General features: G+C 45.8%; 1 protein-coding gene across 3 annotated transcripts in view; it reads right to left on the bottom strand.

The window, feature by feature from the left end:
• Positions 1 to 22325, bottom strand: part of SIK3 (SIK family kinase 3) — a 124452-nt gene that overhangs the window by 48493 nt on the left and 53634 nt on the right. For all 3 annotated transcript variants that reach the window (XM_030888381.2, XM_045283638.1, XM_004712797.3), the window contains exons 4-5: positions 1101 to 1225; positions 481 to 604 (exon numbers count right to left, since the gene is read on the bottom strand). In XM_030888381.2, coding sequence (XP_030744241.1) covers positions 481 to 604; positions 1101 to 1225 — 249 coding nt within the window. The remainder of the gene's footprint in view (positions 1 to 480; positions 605 to 1100; positions 1226 to 22325) is intronic.

The following is a 22325-nucleotide window of genomic DNA, read 5'->3' as shown; positions in this document are numbered from 1 at the left end:
ATAAAGTTGTAACCGTCTTGAACAGCCTGCTTTATCCTTGGCATCTAAAACCTCATCTTGGTGGTGGCCATCCCATGAAAATAATGCTCCACAGAAGGGGCAGGGTACCAGGGGTCAATGTAGGACAGGAGGGAAGCAGGAACTTTGACTGCCCTGCTGCTCCGGGCCGGGCCAGGTGAGTTTTACAGACCGTACCTAACTCATCCTTCGGGCAACTGCTCTCACACAGCTCTCGGCCAATGTACAGAGAGGAGGTCAGTGAAGGTCAGAAAGCCGTCTTAGCAGTCAGCCCTACAACAGGAAGGCTCTCTGATGCCAAGGCCCGCCTCGTCTTCCCCACTTATTTCTGCCTCCTGGGGAGGCCAGTCACAAAGGGGAGCTTAGCAAGGTGGTTAGGCTTCATCACTGAATTCCTGGGCTGACTGAGCAGGCCTGGCCACCCAAGAAGCCAGGCACTGTGGCATGCTGGCACCCCCTTACCTGTGGACATGAAAAACGGGATGCGGAACTTGCCGCTCAGCACCCGGGCCCGCAGATTCTGCAGCGTGCTCCCATCGAACGGCAGGGCTCCGCACACCAGCACGTACAGGACGACGCCCAGGCTCTGTGTCCCAAACAGACAGGACGGACGGTTAGTTACACCCGAGGAAACAAAGGAGGCCAAGACAGCAAGGGCAAGAGGGTGGTGGTGAGCCACACGCAGCGGGACGGCCCCTTTTGTCCTTTCTTTTTATCAACAAGGAGAAACAAACAGGAGCTGGTCAAGACCCAGTCTCCTCAGACTACGCAACCCTCCTTTTTTGCTCGGAGACCTTGACTGTGGGTAACGCACCCTGGCTCTCTCTCAGTGGTCGCCCTCTGGGGAGAAGGCGGGTGCCAGCAACAAGCAGCCTCGACTCATGGCCAAGGCAGCCATGCCCGGTGGTGCTGCCTAGGGGAGTGCGAACCCCGTGGCTCGGCCCTGGGAAAGCTGCAGGAGGCAATGCACTGAAGACACGTGACAAGATCCTAATTCACAGGCAGCATTGGGAGCCTTCGTTAGGCGGCGTCCCTGGGCCACTCTGGGTCGGTCACTCGTGCGATGGGAGGCAGCTACTCACCCAGATGTCTACCTTGGGTCCGTCATATTCCTTTCCTTCAAAGAGCTCAGGGGCGGCATAGGGGGGGCTGCCACACCAGGTCTTCAGCAGCTGCCCGGGGGTGAAGTGGTTACTGAAGCCAAAATCTGGGAAGGCAAAGGCACATTCCTGGCGTTATTTTCACCGGCAAGCACGAGTCTCTCAGTCTCTCGTCTCCAAAGTGAAGTTGAAATGCCGGCCGTGAAAAAGAGGACATTTAGCAAACAGATCGCCACCCATAGAGATAAAGAGGAGCTGGGATGTCAAAGATACCTGGGACACACAGTCACAAACGTGACTGCTTTACAGACCCCACACAGCACTGCGAGGCTGTCTTTCCCTATTAACCTGCACTTGAAGCAGGACACACAATTATTTACAAACGGAGCCAAGAATGTTTACATTTTAACTTCAATTCTCTTTAAGTCAACCCCCCCTCCCACTACTCTAAGGGAGAGTACAGGCAACTCAGAGCACCCCTGTAGGACAGGCTAGAACAGCCCCGGTGGTTTCTAAGACTAACTCTTCACGGGAGTAGAAAGCCCGGTCTTCCTCCTGAGGTTTCAAACTACAGGCCTTGCAATTAGCAGCCTAACGGTCGTCACTACGCCATCAGGGCTAGGTGGGAGAGAGAGGCAGTCCCCTGGATAGGGCTAAGGGGTAACTCGGTGGCTTCTATCCAAAAAAGGTGGGCAGTTCAAGTCCACTTAGCTGCACGTCGGTAAGGCCTGGCAATCTACTTCTGAGAAGGCAGCCCCTGAGCCCCGTCCAGCCCCATTCTCCTCTGACTCCCAGGGGCTATCCAAGAATCGGAATGGACACAATAGCAAGCGGAACCAGGGCGAGGTGGGAAGCATACGAGGAAAAGGGGCAAGGGTGGCAAGCCAAAGGATAGAGCGCTGATTTAGAAATCCTTTGATTTGAGAAGGTTAAATAAAAGAAGCGATACCGTCAAGTACTTCAGACTCATCGCGACTCCAGACAGGGCTTTTGAGACTGTGCATTTTTACACGAGCAGACAGCCTTTCTCCCTGTGGGTTCGAACCACTGGCCTTGCAGTTAGCATCAAACGCCGACATGGGGCACAGCTTAGAAATCTCTCACCCCTCCACAGAAAGTCCCTCTGATCTGGGCACACAGTCCCCCATGGATCTCGGTACCTGGAGATGCTATCTACTGTCTAAAGCTTTTCCATCTTGTCCTAGTTTTCGATCTCCTGTGGACAACTCTGCCTCCTCTCGCTGTTTGCTTTTCTCCTGTCTACCTTCTACACAAGATGCCTTCTACTAAGCCATTTCCTAATTTTGCCTGCTTTTTCTTGCTCTGTAGTTTCTCAGGGCTAATTCTTCTGGTCCCCAAACTTCCAACATCACTTGTTTAAGGATTATCTCCCCTCCTCCCCCCAATTTATATTTATGGCCTTGGTACTCCTCTTAACGTCTGGACATACATTTCCAACACATAACTGCCTGGGAAGAAACTTGTCCAAAATAAGATCTGACCTTCCTGTGAGGTTCTGTCTTCACTCGTGGTCTCACCAGCCCACTTATGACAGCAACTACAATCCATTTCAAGTTGTTCCCCCACCCCCATGCTGCCCACAGCTGACAATAAAAGTGGCACCCTGTCTACCCTGAGTCCATATCCTTCTTTCTCTTTTGCCCATCATCTCGGGTCATACTTTTATCATCTCTGACCGGACTGCCACCATTGATGATCACCTACGTCTACTTCATTTCTCTCTAAGCACCCACTCACAGCACATGCGTGTTACACACATCAGATCGCGTTCCCTGCTTGCTCAAAAACACGCGGGGTCTTGCTTCAGCATACAGAACAGTCTACATCTCTTGGTGTTCTCATTTACGGTCCTTCACAACCAGGGCAGAATGAAAGCCTAAGGGGCCCCTTGTTGTTGTTGCTGCTGCTAGGTGCCATCAATTGGTTCTGACGCATAATGACCCTGTCTGTGTACAGCAGAACACACACTGCCTGGTCCTGCATGAGCTTCACAGTCGTTGTGGTTACGGGTGAGCCCACTGTTGCAGCCACGGTGTCCATCCAGCTCGCCGAGAGCCCTCCTCTTTTTCGCTGCCCCTCCACTTTACTAAGCCTGCAGTCCTTCTCAGAAACTGGTCTCTCTCGACACATGTCCAAAGGATGTCAGATGAAGTCTCGCCACCTTTGCCTCTAGGAAGCATTCCAGCTGTACTTCTGCCATAGGCAATCCAAGGTACTTTCCACATTCTTCGCCAATACATAGTTCAAAGGCATCAAGTTTTCTTCAGCTTTCCTTATTCAATGTCCAACTTTCACATGCATCTGAGGCAACTGAAATACTATGGCTTGGGTCAGGTGCATCTAGTTCCCAAAGTAGCAAAGTAACAGCCTTGCTTTTCAATTCTTTTAAAAGGTCACGTGCAGCAGATACGATGCAAGGCATTATGTGATCTCTTAACTGACGCGTTCACGAGGACTGATCGTGGATCCCAGCAAGATGATGATGTCCTTGACAGCTTCAATCTTTTTTCTGTTCATCATGACGCTGCCTGTTGGTCCGGTTGTGAGAATTTTGGTTCTCATTACATTGAGTTGTAATTCATACTGAAGGCTGCAGCCCTTAATCTTCATGAGCAAGTGCTTCAAGTTCTCCTCACTTTCAACCAGCAAGGTTGTGTCCTCTGCATATCAAAGGTTGTTCCTAAGCCCTTCCTCCAATTCTATTACCAGATTCTTTGTCACATAATCCACCTTTTCTGATATTCGGTGGAGCCTTCCTCTTCTTACTCACATATGTCAACAGCATACATGCGTTATATAGGTGCATGGACTGTACACAGGTCTGACAGAGGACATTTGTGGTAGTTACATAATCCGCTGTCAATCTGGGACTTAAGAGTAAAGGGGTGGAGTTTAGCCTGTCAATCAGGTCACAGCTTGGTGACCTTATTTGGGGGCGCTAAGGAGATAAATAGCTCGCTGGAGGTAGGACACAGACTCCTTGCTGACAAGACACATGGAGCTACGCTAGAGCCCTGGAGCTGAAGGAGCCATGTGGAGCTCACCCCTGCCAGCGCTGAGATGCCTTTACTGCCACTGGATCCCCAAGACTTTCCAACCACTGGCCTGTGATCTTCCTGAACTCAGCATCATTGCAATGTTTCATGAGTCTCAAGGGGAATTTATACATTGGTATTGGACATATGGGCTAATATCGGACTTATAGACTTGATCTGGACTGGGCTGGGATGTTTTCTCAGTATTCAATTGCTCTTGTATATAAAGTTCTCTCTTATACATATGAGTATCCATGAATTTGTTTCCCTAGTCTACCCGGACTAACACAACACTTCTATATATGCATTAATAATGTGCTATAAACGTATCCACAAACATAGTAGGCATAAAGGAGGCAAAGTTATAAAAACTTGCTAGCACCAAACACCTTGAGTGAATAAGTTGCTGAACTTGGGACCATAATCTCAGAACTGAGACACCAAGGTCAACTAGCACAACATAGTCTACAAAGACCATGTTCTACATCCTACTTCGATGAGTAGGGAGTGGGGTCTTAACAGCTTTTTTGAGCAGATAACTAAGGTACAAGTATTGGTGTCTCCTCTCTGGAGCATGAAAGAGTGAAGAAAATCAAAGATGCATGGAAATAATTAGTCCAAAGGACTAAGTGACCACAAGAACCCCAGACTCCATGAGTCTGAGATTAGATCTAGATGGTGCCCAACTCCCACTACCAATAGCTCTGAAAGGTCTCACACAATAGGACATCCTGGGTAGGGTAGTAGAAAAATGTGAAACAAAAGTGTGGGGGGGAGGTAAAGGGGTGGGGTGTGTGTGTGAAGAGCAGCCTTACCGCTCTGATAAAAACTCACAAATGCATTCCCTCAGCTCTTTCCCCGTTTCCCCCTTGGGCGCTATTTTCTAACACAACTGAAATCTAAGTGTAGGACTCCAGGACCGAAAGCATGGTAACATGCACTTCCCAACATGGATGAGAAAGACATTTTAATACTCAATCATTGCCTAGGTCTGTTTTTAGGAGTTGCTCCTTGGAGAGTCTTTCTCTGCCATCGAGTGGATTCTGACTCACAGAGACCTCACAGGACAGGGTAGAGCTGCCCCTGCGTTTCCCAGACTGTAACTCTTTACGGGAGCTACATCTTTAAGCCTCATCTTTCTTACATGGAGTAGCTGATGGTTTTGAACTGCTGACCTTGCCGTTAGCAGGCCACCAAGTAACCCACTACAGCACCAGGCTATCTGCTCCTGTCCACTGGTAAGTAGAAGTGGTTAAAATATATATAGATATAGATTAACTGAGCAGTGGAGGGGGTAAAAATCAACTGCTTCCAAACAAAAATCTACTGTGCCTCATCTTCAAAATGGAGAGAATGCCCAGCATGTGGTATGACGATGGTATGTTCATTGTTCTGGTGCCCTCATGACCCCGCGCTCCTTTTCTTTCCAGCCAGCACGTTCTCCTGCCTCGGCGTTGACAGCGATGTCGGTTTCTGCAATGTCGGTTTCTGCGTTCTCTTCCACGGCAGCGTTCATTCTTCTCTCTGTGTCCTAGCTGCCTGGTATCGTGCGTCTCCTTTGGAATACTGGTGAGCTGGTTTTGTTGATGCCCAGTCAGCGATTCTCAACCTGATGACCCTTTCACAGGGGTCACCTACGACCATCAGAAAACACATATTTCCATTGGTCTTAGGAACTGAGACACCGGTCCTCTATCCATCTCCAGGCGGGTCCATCTACATGCAGATACACCCACATACAAGTACCCTGTATGCTACACCATGCTTCAGAACAAAATTTCATTTATTTGTCATTAGAAATAAATATTTCACAATATATAATTACTTACTGTTTTTGTGATTAATCACAATACTTTAATTATGTCCAATTTGGAACCATGAAAATACATCCTGCAAATCAGATATTTACATGATGATTCATAACAGTAGCAAAATTACAGTTATGAAGTAGCAACGAAAATAATTTTATGGTTGGGGGGTCACCACAACATGAGGAACTGTATTAAAGGGTCATGGCATTAAGAAGGTTGAGAACCACTGTCCTAAGCACATGCTGACTTTGCTTATTGGGAATCCATCCCTGTTTAAAACCATGTCCCACTGTGCCTTTCCAAAGTATCCCTAGTCATTCTCGGATCACTAGACTATTTATATCCTATGTTTATGTGCCTTTCTTATGAGAATTCCACTCTCTGCCCTACCTTTTCCTTTCCCCTTGAAATGCTACTCATCTTCAAGGTCCAGATCAAAATTACTTCCTGTCTGAAGCCTGAAGTGACTTCCCCTCAAAGTACCTGCCAATGGCTTCCTCTTCTCTGTGTTCACACCTCTACACCCCAGCCGCCAATGCGCCTTCTCTTCGTTTTACTACCCATTAACATCTTCCATCACTTTGTAAGTGGGAGGGATATAATTTCTCCCAATTCCCAACAGGGTTTATATACGTAGTAGGGACTCACGGGAAGAGTCATTAAATTAAAATGCTATAAAATTAGTGGATCATCCTCTCCTCACCTTCTGACGCTGGAGCCATCTTTCATATTGCCAGTGGCTGCGGGACAGGTCCGAGCGCAGATGCCTCCTCCTAAGGTGTGAGACTAACTGCATGGTCATGGCATGATTGGAGGTCAGGGTCAACACTAGCACTTGGTGAGAAATCTACAGTCTCAATCATCAAAGAAAATAAAGGTCTCTTCTCTGAAGTCTTCAAGGAGCTCTGGCTAAGTTAGTGGATTATGGGTTGGGCTGCTAACCACAAGGAATGCAGTTGAAATCCACCAGTATTTCCCCATGACTTTGTATTTATCTTAAATTTTAGTTGTTTGTATATATCTAATATACTCTTCTAACTCTAGAAAAACACATACCTATTCTTTTTTTCTCTAGTTCCCTAACAACAACCTAGTTCCTAAGAAACCTCCTTTAGCGCAGACTTGCTCCTATTAACCAATACACAATTTCCCCTCAGGGGGCACTTAGTAAATGTTGATTATAAATGAAACTACATTTGAAGTTGCACCAAATCATTACAATTTTTGAACTACATGAGCTTTTATGACAAATTAAGTCTGCGCACAGAGTCCTGTACAACATAACTTTTGTAAAAGAGTAGGGCTGGAGAGGTGGGCAAGAAATCCCCACAAATGGAACTCCTAAAAGCAGATGACTCTAGAAAGAAGGTCCTTTTCCTCTTAACATTTTGCTGCGGCTCAGGTGGGTTTACACATCAATCCTCGTCAGGGCATTCAACGACTCAAGTAACTCAGCAAACCTCCCAAAGCTGGCCTGTCCCCCTCCCTTCTGTGCCCTCCAGCTCCCTCTTTTGGGATATTGTCGTTCCCTTCATCCAAATTAACACCTGTCTAGCCTCTGATTACGTCCCCTTCCCTTCCCTCCCCACCCAGCCCTGGCAATCATCAGAGTCTTGCCTTTCCGTTTGAAAACCCTTTTCTTGATCTTGCTTGGGGGGAGAGGGTGACAGCGTCCCATGAATGCTTGTCCTTTTGGGACTAACTTCACTCAGCAGAATGTCCTCCGGATCCATCATGTTGTGAGGTGGTTCGGCCCCATCATCATTCTCTAAGGATGCCTCGTGTTCATTGCCTATATATTCATCCTTTCTTCCACCACGGGCACTTAGGCTGCTTCCATAGTCTTGCTATTGTGAACAGTGCCGCAACAAATATGGCTGTGCATATACTTGTCCATGTTACACTCCATATTCCTTACGGTTTATACCAAGTGGAGGGATTGCTGGGTCACTTGGTATTTCTATTTCCAGTTGCTGAGTAAGCACTGTGCCACTTTCCACGGCGGTTGTACTGTTTGGCAATCCCACCAGCAGTGTAATGAAGTTTCCATTTTCTCTGAATTTCCAGCAGCATTTGTTATTTTAGGATTTGCTGGGCTTGGTTATCAGTGCCAGTAGGAGGCGCTCTCTCATTGCTGTTCTGATTTGCATGTCTAGACTGGCTAGGGACACAAGCACCTTTTCACATTAGTTGGCTGCCTTTGGAGAACTGCCTGTTCATGCCCTCTGCCCATTTTAAAAATTGGATTATTCATCTTTTTCTTGTTCAAGGGATTTCTGTAGATTGGAGGGATGAGTCTCTTGTCTGATATGTCATTGCCAATTTCCCCCTCAGTCTGTGGGTCCTCTTTTTACTCTTTTGGTGAAGTCTATTGATACACAGTGTCTTGTTTCAGGAGGTGTTGGACCTCTGTTCTGCGTGTGTGTGTGTGTGTGTGTGTGTGTGTGCGCGCTTCATTATGTTTACTAGGATATTTATGCCACGTATTAAGGTCCCTAAGCTTGTCCTTAGCTTTTTTTCATTGATGACTATCATAGTTCTGAAGTTTACATTTAGATCTTTAATCTACCTTGAGCATGTTTTTATGGAGTGAGGTCTGGGTTCTGTACCATTGTTCTGCAAATGTAAATCCAATTTTGCAGCACCATTTGTGGGGGAGACTATCTCTTTCCCCATCTGATGTGTTTCCATCCTTTGTTAAAAATCAGTTGTCTGTAGGTGGATGGATTTATTCTGGGTTCTTTATTGATACATGCTTATTGGTCTATAAATCTATACTTGTACAATCTCAGGGTTTTTTTTAAAGCTTTTAAAGACCACGTCTGGGTCCTTTTCTATAAGTGGCCTTCCTCTTTTCAGGGGCAGAGGAGAAACGATTTTGTTATAACCTATGGGCTATGACATTTATGCGATTGGACTGCGATAGCCCAAAGTGAGAATTATAAAGTTTTTATTTGTCTGTATTTTGAATTGAGAGTGTAACATGCCAATCAATGAATTTCAAACAGTTGGTTTAAGATTTTTTTTCCTAATAAGCAGTTTAAAATAGGTAGGAGCGTTTTCATTCTGAACCACATATACTTTATCTACGATTGGTTACTTAGCTGTGTGTTTATTCTACCAGGATGTGGAAGGCATAAACTTGGTGGCAGGAACTTGTTTATTTAATCTATCAGATTTGGCAATCTTTCCAAATTAAATAATATCCAAGGGAACCAGCTTCAGAAGCACTGTTAGGCTTAGATAACTACTAGGCATTTATCTGAGAAATGTGTGAGAATGAAGGACGTGATTAGGGTCTGACAGCTAAAGAGGCACACATGGGAGAAGTCCCTATTTTACAGCATGTTTACAGCAAATGGCTGGCATCAACACCTAGACTCAATGGCCAACAGTAAGTCAACAACAAAAAGCCCACCTATTTGCTCCGATCTCCTGTATACAACACATAAATATCCTCTGACCCTGTAAGCCCCTCTCTTGTATGCCAGTCCATGTATGGTTTTTACTCCTATGTCGAAGGCATTGCACATTCACGCCAAACCTGCTGCTCCCTGCCCGCCACGCCACATTTTCCTTCATTAAAGCTGGTTCCCCTAAAGAATGGACTACAGTATTCCGATCCATTTGTTAACAAATTTAACAGGATTTACGCACCGGCCCCTGCTCCACACACATTATTGATGAGACATTGACAGCTTCGTGGAGGGCATATTGCCCTCGAGGCTGACTGGCTCCTTCCCGGTGTTTGACACGAATCTTCAATATTAATGCACATCTCCTAAGCTAAAATTATGGCTAGTTCAGGATATTCAGTAATGGCATAATTTGTTTTCTGAGATTTTAAATGATCTGTGTTTGAGTAAGCACCATTTATGAAAATGTGTTAAACCTATCATTTATTTTCAAAGTTCAGGTCTTCCCAATCAGTATTTGCAAGACGGAACGACCAGGGTGTGGGAAAACACCTCAGCTTTGTTGCTTCGGTTGCTTGTCTTTGGGCACACTTTTTGCTGCACGCTAAGAAAATGGGAGGGAAACTGAAAAACAACAGCCGTGGTTCGGTGTGGTTCGTGAAAAAGAGAAATGCAGGCACATGTGGTCCAAGTAGAGAGGGATGGGCTCTGATGAGGAACAGACAGACATGTGCCAGCGTTCCGTTACCTACATGTAGACCAACAGAAAAGAAAAAAGGAAAAAAGACCCAACTCAAGAGCCAATGTCAATAACTGAGTGCGAGACAGTGCAGGAGAACCTCGCTGGCTGGGATCAGACGTGGCCCCAAAGCAGGGGTGGAAAGCTTTGCGGACCGAAGGTTGATGAGCTGCCTGGAACCCAAAGCAGTCTTTCCATTCAACTAGCCTTCTCCTTTGGGCTCCGGAGCTGCTCTGAGTCATAACGTCTTTCATTAATTCCCGGAGCTTAATACCCACAGAGGAGCCTGGGTGCTAACAGTTGGTTACCAACCAACTGCCAACCACACGGTCAGCAGTTTGAAACCACCAGCCACACCCTGGGAGAAAGACAAGGCTTTTTACTCCTGTAAAAAGTGATCATTTTGGAAACCTAAACCCAGGGGCAGTTCTACCTTGTCTTCTGGGGTGCCTATGAGACAGAGGTGACTCGATGGCTGTGGTATTATACTCCCTTAAAAAATCGCTCCATTTTCTTCAATCCTGCGAATATCGAAGGCCCCTCCATTGGGTATAGGAACATATTAGCGCCTACGGAAGAACCGAAAGATATAAAAGAGATGTTCCTTGGGAAAGACCCCAGGAGGAAATGGAACGGGCTCGGAATGGCCAGGATCTGGAGACGAAGAGGTAGAGAGGGGAAAGGGTGTTCCGGGTGCTGGTGAGGGAAGTGCAGAAGCAAAGGTACCTCACTTGAGATTAACTTGCTAACAATGTTGGGACACAATAACTAACTGTAAACTACGAGTTCTGCAGTGGTGTGTGATAAGAAATCAGATGGCAAAGGAGCATCCGATGATGCGATACAGCTGGAAGTCACGGGATGAGAACCGCAGGTTCGTGGGCCATTGCTTTTCTTTCCTCTTCTTCCTTCTCCCTCACATGTTCAGATTTTCTTAGACTTGAGACACAGAATTTGAGTAGGAATTAATGATCACCTTTGGTCATAACACAGCCTCACCACTGCCCCACTCTTGGCCTGACTTTATTTAACTGTCCCCATACCTCCATTCGCATGGCTTCACTGCAGTATCGCTTAGCTTGTTGTATGGTGGTGATGCACATGTTGCTATGACGATGGAAGCTATGCCACCAGGGTTTCAACTTGCCAACAGGGCCTCTGGTGGGCAGGTTTCTGGAGAGCCTCCAGTATAAGATAGAGGAAGAAAAGCATGCACAGCTACCTCCGAAAATTAGCCAATGAAAGTTGTGTGGATCAAAATGGACTACCATTATACTCACTCACTTTGGACACATCACCAGGAGGAATTCATGACTGGACGAAGATGACACCATGTTTGGTGAAGAAGAGAGCCAACAAGGGCGTGAGAAGTCCTCCGTGAGCTGGATTTTTATGCACAGTAGCCATGAAGCTGGACTCAAATATGCCAGCCATGACAAGGAGGAGGCAGGCCACCACATCCTGTGTTGCTCGGTAGCTTTAAGGTCACCAAGAATCAAGTGACTCAGTAAACAGCTAACAGCAACAGGTGAGATTACTAAGAGGGCAGAAATTGGGAACGAGGTGATAAAATTAATCTCACTGAAGTTTTTGTTGAAAACCACCATAAGCACATATGAAGGCTTTATATTTGAGGGGGCTTCAGAAAGTTTGTGGAAAACTGGAAATAAAGGAAAATGGCATTTTCCCACAAACTTTTGACACCAGCGGGATAAGCTTTGGGCTGTTTACGGAAAGGTCAGTGGATCAGGCCCACCAGCCACTCTGAGGAGTGAGAGAAGGCCACGTGATCCCATAGTGATTTACAGCCTGAGAAACCCACAAGGAGGAGTTCTACTCTGTCCTAGAAGGATGCCACGAGCCAGAATGGAGTCAATGCCACTGGGTTAGTTAAATACAATTTTAAAAGAGAAATTAGTATTTGAAGATATGTACAATCACTATCATGCAATGGTAATTAGTCTGAATGATAAGCTGTTCACATCATTAAAGTATTTTTACATTAGTGAAATAACTTTCAACATAATCATTAATAAGAGACAGATACAGTGTGCATGATAGATAGATCATTTAAATTTCATTTTTGTCTCTAATCTAATGGCAATCAAAGCAAAGCTGTCAATAAAGAGCAATACTACAGAGATACAGAATTCTTCTCTTATTCTTCAGTATGTCTAACTTAAGGCAAACAGGCTGGATAAACGACTAACTCAGAAAATACGGATGCCAAGAAAAGAGAAGGGAAAAACAAAGCAAACGAGAAAACCCGGAGCACTATACACACAGACACAAAGTTGGATAACGTAAAAGTTGATTACAATTTTGGCACACCTATCAGATAGAAGCCCAAACCAAACTGACTGCCATCATGTGGCTACACAGGGTTTCTGAGCCTATATATTTTTATAGGACTGGATCGCCTCCTCTTTCTCCTGCCGAGTGGCTGGTTGGTTTGAACCACCAACCTTGTTGCTTGCAGCCCAACCCCTAGCCCACAGCCCTCCCAGGGCTCCTAAAACACTCTTGATTTTCCCCTAACTTTGTTTGCTCTCTGATTATAACCTTTTTATCAACCAAATTCCATATGCACTAAGCCAGGGGATAGACAGAGTCTAATCACTTCTTTAAAACTACAGACCCTTGGCATCTGCTCACACCCCAGAACCGTGTTCCCCTAGAGCACACGGGCATGCCGGTTCTGCCCCTGCTCTGGTCAGCCTGCGACTGGCACAGGAGGCCCCGGAGGGTTCTAACTGGCGAGGTCCTGGGCCGGGCTAAGTTCGAGTTGAAGTTCTACCGCTGGCGGAATTTAACAGTACAGCACAGAAGGAACATGACTCCAATATAAGTGGAAATAAGTAAATAAAACAGGAGCTTAGAGCGAAGACGAGATAAAATTCCTAGTGTATATTCAGAGGAGCCCTGACGGCGTGGTCCAAGTTAGTATTTGACTACAAGCCGCAAGGTCGGTGATTCACCCGGCAGCCGCCCCTTGGGAAATAAAAATGACGTGACAGCCGTGGGCTTGGGCTTTTTGTTGTTTTAATTCAAGGGATTAAGTTACAATGCTCTGCAGTTCTGAACCAGGGGTTGGGGGGGTGGGCATGCTGGCCAACCCCTCAGCTCCGTCCCTGGCTCGCGCAGGCCGGCACCAAACGAGCATGCTGGTGAGCTTCCATAGCTAGGGCTCAGACAGCTGACCACAGACGCCCATTTTACAGGCAGCAGAATCTAGCGCAGATTGCCAATGTTAAAAAGCGGCTGCTGGGAATATTTCACAATAAAAATTACTTTTTAACCTTTAAAAAAAATAGCAAAAATGAGTTACTGTGCCCTTCCGACAACAGAGGTGGCAGGTTAGGTATACCGTGCAATATTTACTCGGCATACACGCATTTACAAGGGTGAATACATGGGGCAGCATGGGTGAAATGCTTAATACAAAAGGGAAAAGAATATACACATTTATGTTTCTAAAATATACATTTAAATGCAAATATACATAAAACACACACATAAATATACACAAAATATAAAATACCTATCTTATAAACATACAGAATGTATATTTTTAATATGTATCATCAGGATATCATACTGAAACAGATAAACATGCACTGATTCAAATTACGGAAAGCATGCACTGGGGGCGAAAGTTTGACAAGCTTCTTTGTCGCTGTTGCTCAAATGTCCTCTGCTGTTGAGTCGACTCCAACTCCCGAGCGAGCGGCCCTACGCGACGGAGACGCACGCACAGGGCTCCGTCGGCGGTGACCTTGGTGGAAGAGGCTGCCACAGAGCTTGGGGTGGGGTCTGAGCCACCGGCTTTTTGACAAGCCGCTGAGTGCTTAACCTGTGTGCTACCAGTGCCCCAAATTTCCTAGTGTGCTTTACTACTTACAGCTAATACTTTTATCGTATACGTAAAGACTTTGAAATATCAACTTGAATAGTAAGAACTGAACCACTGGGCAGTTACTGTTTAAAAAAAAATTCAAAGGCACAAAGCTACCCCTAAAGATACTTCAGGTCCCTTATTGTTGATGTTCTGACAAATAAGAGAGCTGGATGCCCGGCAGGTCCAGAAGTGGGAAGATGAGTGCTCGGAAGGGTTACAGAGGAGCAGAGCGAAACACAGAGGGAGCAGGTTAGGAGAGATGCTCACACCCACACTGGGAGAGATCATGTGGGTGGAGTTAGGGTCATTTCTTTCTCACTCCTAAGTGGGTCTTAGGGCCATTTGTGAAGGCTCTCCTCCAATCGCCAACACCCTGTTGGTTAGCATTTCTCTGCCGGCTGAAATGGCAACTCCTAGCCCTTTCTGTTCACGTGCAGCAGCAGCCTCTAATCTGGACCATATGTCTGTCTTCCAGGGATGGTTTAAATACCAGAGCTCGACTATCAATTTGGGAACGTGAAATTCTTTGTTCTAGGCAGAAAGGGAGCCTCAGGCTGCCCTGGGTGGTGAAACTATATCCCTAGAAGTAAACACATCACCAACAGAAAATGTGTCTATAGATGGAAACCAGAACGGGGGCAGGACGGGTGGCAGCAATCTAAAGGTCAGGGCAACTGCAAAACTACGACAGCAACTTTCCCCATCGGTCCACCACCTCAGTCATGTCCTGCACTGCCTGTCGGGCGGACCACGGCGCGCTCAATCCAAAGCAGATGCAGACAGACGAGGCCTGGGCTTCGGATGGCTCCCACGTCTGCCGTGCCCACTAAGGAACACCGTCCAGCTGCGACGGAGCGCCGAGCTCCTCAAAAGAAGCCTGGGCTTCTCTTCCTGGCTGTGCAAGCGAAGAGGGGCTGGGCTGAGGAAAATGTGAAGTGGGGAAATGTTCTCTCCTAAATAAACAACTGACCTAGGAAGCACCGTGACAACACGCTCCCTATTTTAAAATATGGAAGCTCCTGAGGACTTACCACCCAAGTCTGCAGTCTTTTAAATGGAGAATTGGAGACCATGACCACGGACAAAAATAATGCTGGTCCTTCGGTTTCTCAGGGGACGAAAAAGGAGCGAGGTGAAACCAAATTGTCAGGGATCTTGCTACGAACAACCCAAAGAACCAGAGACGCCCAGTGGAATATAAATAGGAGACTGCTGACATGCAGCATGACAGATAGGAAACTCATTCGGCCTTTCCTATACATAATATTACTGTTCTAGAAATCATGGGAACAGAAAGTTTTCTTGGGAATTGAACAAAACAAGAGGCCAGTGTGTGGGTCTCCGAATGATGGTAGTGGTGGAAAGGCAGACTGCAGCGGTCCCAGGAGTGCGTTAGTTCGCTTTAGAAAACTGCTCTTGGGAAGTTCTCAGCGTTAGCAATCACTCCAACCCCTGGCTCAACTTCCTGCCTCGGAGCTAATGGAGAAGTAATGCCAAAAGCTACTGACTCACAGCCTGCCCTGCCGTCCGAAGAGGAAATTCCATCATGAGAGGAAAACAAAAGTCAACCAGGTCATCTAGGAGGCAAGGGTCGGGCTGATGGAGCTGAAGAAACTAGGGAAGGCCAGATTTGGAGGGGAAGCGTGGGTAGTATGTGTGAGATCGAAAACTACATACACCTTTTGGGAAAGGCATATGGAGATGTATTATCATGGTATTTTGTTGCACACACCCCCCGCCCCCACCCCCCGTGAGTGCATTGTGCATGTTTCTGTGTCTCTTCAGCTGTGTTCTAAGACATCAGGCAACAGTGATTAGATCTGGGACCCACTCTGCTGGTATGGCCTCCTTATCAAGAAACAAAGCACTTATTTTCAAGTCTGGTGGTAGTAAGAGATACAGGGATTGGGATTTCTGCTGGACCAGGTAGAAACAGCCACAACAAAAAACAAGCAAGAAAATAACCTCTTCATTTAAAGATGAAAAACACAATCCAAACAAGATCAGCGATCTAAAAAGTAACCAAACTAAAATGTGATTTGCACACACGAAGATAGTAAGAGTAAGACAGTCTCCAAAGAGTTGAGGGGCCGCTAACACTTTCCCAGTATAAAAGGGACAGGACAAAGTCCCTGTCCTCACAAAGCAGCTTATCCAGCGGGGACACGTGGAACAATGACATCTTAGAACTTACAGCCATCATAAAAGTTTTCAGCGAAGTTCAGGAAGCACCAGAGCAGGAGGACTCTCCTGGAGAAGACAACTACACGAGAATTCAGGGACTCGTAATCTGGTCAAGAAAACCATGGTTACCCTGCGGCCGTGACGTAAAGACAGCTGTAACTTACTTGTGAAGTTACTTAGTATTTCCCCCAAGTTTTTGAACCACAAATCCCTCTCATGTATGATCTTAAAACTCCTGAAGGCATTTCCCACGTTGTGTTGTCATTTTCATACAGTGTATGATAAAAATGTGACCCCAAGCAAAATATCTTCTCTCCCTTCGGTACACTAAAAAAACCTGATTTATTCCAGGAAAAAACAAAACCAAAAACAAAAACAAAATGAAAGCAGGAACACAGAAAGAAACCTAGACACCAATGTTCCTCGCAGCACTTGTGCAATAAATAGCCGAAAAGTGGAAACAACCCAAATGTCCCCCCACAAGAGCCTGGGCAAACAAATGTGTATGTATACGATGGGGTCTGGCTCAGTGTCACGGTAAGGGAACCCTGCCACACGACGCCACCTGGACGAGCCGACACGAAGTCCGTCAGGCAAAGAAGGACAAATACTTCATGGTCTCACTTGTGTGGAATAAGTAAATGCATAGAAACCAAAAGACTCTCAGTGGCACCGGCCGTGGGAGGGAAAAAGAGGAAGCCGTTGCTTGCAGGGAAGGGTGTTCATGCTAACAGCGGTAGGCGAAAGGTTTTCAGACATGTTGTGTGGTTTGGGTGAAAGTTCACAGAGCACATTAGTTCCCCACTCAGAAGCGTACACACAGTTTGCTCTGGGACATCAGCTGTGACCCCCCACTCTAACAGCACTCCTTCCATTTCCTCCTGGGTTTCCCAGTTTCCATTGACCTTCTTTCCGGCCCCTTGCTGCCTTCTGAAGTTTGTTTTTGGTCAAGTGCTACCCTTTTGGTTTTTGATGGCTTGCTTGATTGTCTCGAGAAGCAGTCCTCACAGGTGTTCTTGTGCACTTTATTGGCTGGCTGAAAAGTGATCTCTGGGGATGGGCTCAGGTCTAGGTGTGAAGGCTACTAAGAGCTCTAGTCGAGCAGGGGTGCTGGTGGTTAAACATTCGACTGTTAACCAGAAGGGGGGGTGTTAAACCCACCAAGGCTCCTCAAGAGAAAGAGGAGGCTGTCTGCTCCCATAAAGATTTGCAGTCTTGGTATGAATTGGAAGCCACTCAGTGGCAGTGGCAGTGGCAGGGGTTATAAACTTGGGTTTCACCAGTCTCTATCGGGCCAGTAAGTCCAGTTGTTTAGTGATTTTGAGTTTTGTTCTGCATAGTTGGTGGAAGTCAGGCACCATCTCGTGCTTCCTGTCTCAAGCTAGTGGGGTCTGTGGTTCCCATGGTCCACTGGTCCTTTGGTCCTTGGGCTTTGGATTTTCATCACAATTCTTTGCTCTGGACGAGGAAAGACCAAGAGTTGCATCTCAGATGTCCATTCACCAGCTTTTAAGACACCGATCGCTCCTCCATGGCCGAACGACTGAGAAAGGACAGCTGCACTGGCTGCACCCATGAAGAAGGGAACCTATGTCACTGAACTACACGGGCAGAAACCAGGGAACTGGCAGGTGTTCTGTAGTATATACTCTTACCGCAACTTAAACATCTATTTAAAAATGCATTATGGATGTTATTTAAAACACATTCTGTTTTCCGCATTTTATAAGATTTACTTAATGTAATTTAAGGTATAAAAGTTTCAAATGTAAATACAACTTTCCTCTAGTTCCTAAATGTTTCCTCCCAGCTCCCACTACCATGACTCGAATTCGATCTAGCAAGTCTGGCTAGACCAGATGAGGTACACTGGTACAGATAGGAACTGAAAATACAGGGAATCCAGGACGGATGAGCCCTATAGGACCAGTGGTGTGAGTGGCAAAACAGGGAGGGTAAAGGGAGAATGGGTAGGAAAGAGGGAACCGATTACATGGAACTGTGTGTGACCTCCTCCCTGGGGGACAGACAACTGAATAGTGGGTGAAGGGAGACGTCGGACAGGGCAAGATATGACAAAATACCCATTTATAAACTATCAAGGGCTGATGAGGGAGGGGGGAGCGGGGAGGGAGGGGAAAAATGAGGACCTAATGTCGGGGGTTTAAGTGGAGAGAAAATGTTTTGAGAAACGATGTAGAAATGCGCTTTACACAATTGATGTGTGTATGGATTGGGATAACAGGTGTATGAGCTCCTAATAAAATGTTTAAAAAAAAAAGAAAAGAAAAATAAATAAAATATATATTTTTGCAAGCTTAAAAAAAAACGTTTCAAATGTATAATGATTGGAATGTGTACGGTAAGTAACTACTTCAGTTGAAGAGTGACTGAAAGACTGAGTCACACACATGCTCCTTGACACCAGGTTTATTCCCGCAGTGGATCGTCAGCGACTCTCAAACGGTCCCGTTTGCGGAAGATGGGGAACACCCAAATAACTACTTTATAAGCAGCCCTCATGTTACAAAAGCGTTCTGTTCCTAAGTCTGTCTTTGGGTCAGATTTGTATATAAATGGGAAGTACTGTTTGTATTTACTGTCATTTAGTCAAATGTTCACCTTAGTATATACTGTAACTTTCTATGCATAAAAATATTAAAGAAAGAGGAGCTGATTCCAAGGGCTCAAGTAGAAAGCAAATGTTTTGAGAATGATGATGGGAACAAATGTACAAACATGCTTGACACACAATGGATGTATGGATTGTGGTAAGAGTTGTATGAGCTCCCAATAAAATAATTATATGTATGTATATATATGTGTGTATATATATATAAATACTTTATATATATATAAATACTTCCAGAGACACTAGAACATCTCTAACATAATCATAAACTAATTACAATATTTTTTGACATATGCTTCAAAGCAATGCTGGGTCTTTTTGAACCACTGTATTTACCTTGAATTTCTAATGTCATTGGCTTCTGTGTTAGTGTGGGTAGACTAGAGAAACAAATCCATAGAAACTCATATGTGTTTAAGAAAAAGGCTTATATGCAAGAGCAATTGAACATTGAGAAAACATCCCAACCCAGTCCAGTCCAAGCCCATAAATCTGGTATTAGCCCATATGTCTGATACCAATCTATAAAGTCCTCTTTATATTCACGAAAACACATGCAATGACACTGAACACAGGACCATCACAGGCCCGCGAGTGCAAAGTCAGTGGAGGTAGAAGCATTTCAGCACTGGCAGGGGTTTCCATGTGGCTCCTGCAGTTCCCAGGGCTGATCAGGGTTGGTCCATTTGGCTTCTCCTCAGGGATGTCTCGCAGGAAGTACGCCGAGAGAGAGAGAGAGAGAGAGAGAGAGAGAGAGAGAGAGAGAGAGAGAGAGTCTCTCCTGCCTCCGAGGAGGAAATCCAGGAATTCCCAGATTCTCAGGAGAAGGGCATGCCCACACAGAGGCTTCATTGGCTATGATCCGATTGACAGATTAGACGCCACCTCTTCATTCTTAATCCTCTCGAGTCGCAAAATGACACCAGATTATGTAACTACCACAACTTCTAACTACAGGTTGTACGTAAGTAAAAGGTGGGTAGCTCAGGGACTGTCCGATTTACTGACTTCTGAAACATGTCACTCTCTCTCAATTCTCACAATACAAAGTCTCTTGGAACTCGGAGAATCCCTGAGGATTCAGGAATTACTGGCTGGGAGATGACCCTGTACATGGCATACTATTTGGGGTGCTAAATTAAGAATGGGAGGGGAGAAAGAACTCACATATAACGGCATTTGAAAAGGCTAGTTGAACACAGCTCTTTTTGCTTAGAATACTATGCTCGCCAGCATCAAGCTGAGTCTCTCTCTTAGTCTGATGCTAGGGAGCAGTATGAAGATTACACTCCTGATGACAGTGTGTTTCAGGACTTATAAGAAACAAGAACCAGATTCTGGACTATGGGGACTTTTAACAGTATCCTGTCACCTAAGAGTGCTTAAGAAACTGCTTAAGAAATCGGTCGGTTTTATTTCCCTCCCTCGTAAAAATTGTGTAAAAACACAGGTTACACAATATTTGCTAAATCAACATTGTATATGTAGTCACGCTCTTTTGGGCATCTCCTCTCATTGACTGCTTCTACTGCACTTCCAAGTCCCTGAGAGGTCGGCTCAGCTGGTTTGAGTCCATCCAGAAGCTTTAGAGCAGTGGTTCTCAAGCTTCCTCATGCCATGACCCTTTCATACAGTTCCTCTGTATGGTGGTGGTGATCGCCCAGCCATAACATTATTTTTGTTGCTACTTCATCACTGTCATTTTGCTACTGTTATGAATCGGGTGACCCCTGTGAAAGGGTCGTTCGATCCCCCAAAGGGGTCGCGACCCACAGGTTGAGAACAGCTGCTTTAGAAGAAAGGCCTGGAGATGGACAAAGTCAATCCCTGAAAACCCGATGGGGCACAGTGCTATTCAGGGGGTGTTATGCACAGGCGTGGGAGCAATGGCACTGGCTCCCAGTTACGCAACACACTAAAGCCTCCACTCTTCCCTGCTGCTCTTCCCTCTCCTTTTCTATGCCCAGCCTCCAACTCCCTCTTTTTCCAATTATCCCCCACACAAGATACTTGCAATTAACTTATTTTTACAATTAGCGCATGCTTCTCAAACTGACGATAGACCCTCCAGGATAAATGCTGCAGTCTGCCAAGAGCGATCTACAAACCATAGGCTAGACAGAATACATCTTCCTGCAGATTCACTTCTGGCTAATTAGTAATTTTAGCATTAAAGCAGGCATGGGATGGAACATTTGAACACAAAATACACATGCATTTAAAGACCATGTGGTTAAAAATGCATTCAAAGTGGGCCAATTCAGACTTTGTAATCAATCTCCCATTCACGAGCACTCTAGAGTTCACTCTCTGTGGGAAAGGCTGAGCGGCACTGCTTCTGTGCTGGCAGTGGAGCTATGCAGAAAAGTGTTCCTGATCCTGGTTGCTCTGGGTAGGTGCGTTCCAGCACACAGCGGCCCTACGCATAACAGAACATAACACTGGTGGGCTGTGCGCCTGCCTCACAAGTGTCACTATGTTTAGGCCCACTGTTGCTGTCATCGTGTCAATCCATCTGACTGAGGGTCTCCCTCTTGCTTGCTGACACTCTACTTTACCAAGCACTGGCTCCTTCTGCTAGCATGCCCGAAGCATGAGAAAGGAAGTGTCACCATCCACATTTATAAGGATAGACGCCTTCCAAGACAGATTTGCCATTCTTTTGGGAGTCGATGGTATATTTCATGTTCTTCACCACTGTGGTAGCCACATGATCTGTTGTCAATTTGACAGTGAAGGGGTGGAGTCTAACCTGTCATCAGGCCGCAGCTTGATGACCTCACCTGGAGGCGCCACGGAGATAAAATCGCTCACTGGAAGCGGGACACATGCTCACTCCCTGCGAGACATGACTGACAACAAGCCTGATGGAGCTACGCTGGTGCAGCCAGAGTCCTGGAGCTGGAGGATACACGTGGAGACCCACGCCAGCACTGAGATGCTTCTACCACCACTGGATCTACGAGACTTTCCACCCGCTGGGCTGAGATCTTCCTGCATTTGACATCATTGCATGACTCTGAGAGTCTAAAGAGGAATTTATGGACTAGTATCGACATATGGGGTAATATTGGATTTATGGACTTGATCTGGACTGGGCTGGAATGTTCTCTCAATATACAATTGCTCTTTTATATAAAACTCTCTTATACACATGAGTGTCTATAAAATTTGTTTCTCTAGTTCACCTTGACTAACACAACCCATGATTCAAATGCATCAATTCTTATTCCATTTGGACAAAGCAACTATTTTTCAAGCCCAATATGAGTCCACTTTTGAAATCAGGTACATAAATGTTCCTTTGAAGAGCTGGGAGGCAAAGGGCATTTATAGAGGTCTAGATAAAGACATGTACATATGCAAATATATTTATATGAGGATGGGGAAATAGAGCTATGTGCCTATATTTATAGGTTTAGTATTAAGGTAGCAGAAGGACATTGGGCCTCCACTCAAGTACTCCCTCAA

The sequence above is a fragment of the Echinops telfairi genome, unplaced genomic scaffold, assembly GCF_000313985.2.
Source record: "Echinops telfairi isolate 266 unplaced genomic scaffold, ASM31398v2 ScPeMD7_7463;HRSCAF=8501, whole genome shotgun sequence".
NCBI lineage: Eukaryota > Metazoa > Chordata > Mammalia > Afrosoricida > Tenrecidae > Echinops > Echinops telfairi.
The sequence above is the reverse complement of the archived record's forward strand: the minus strand, read 5'-3'. Positions and strand labels throughout refer to the sequence as shown.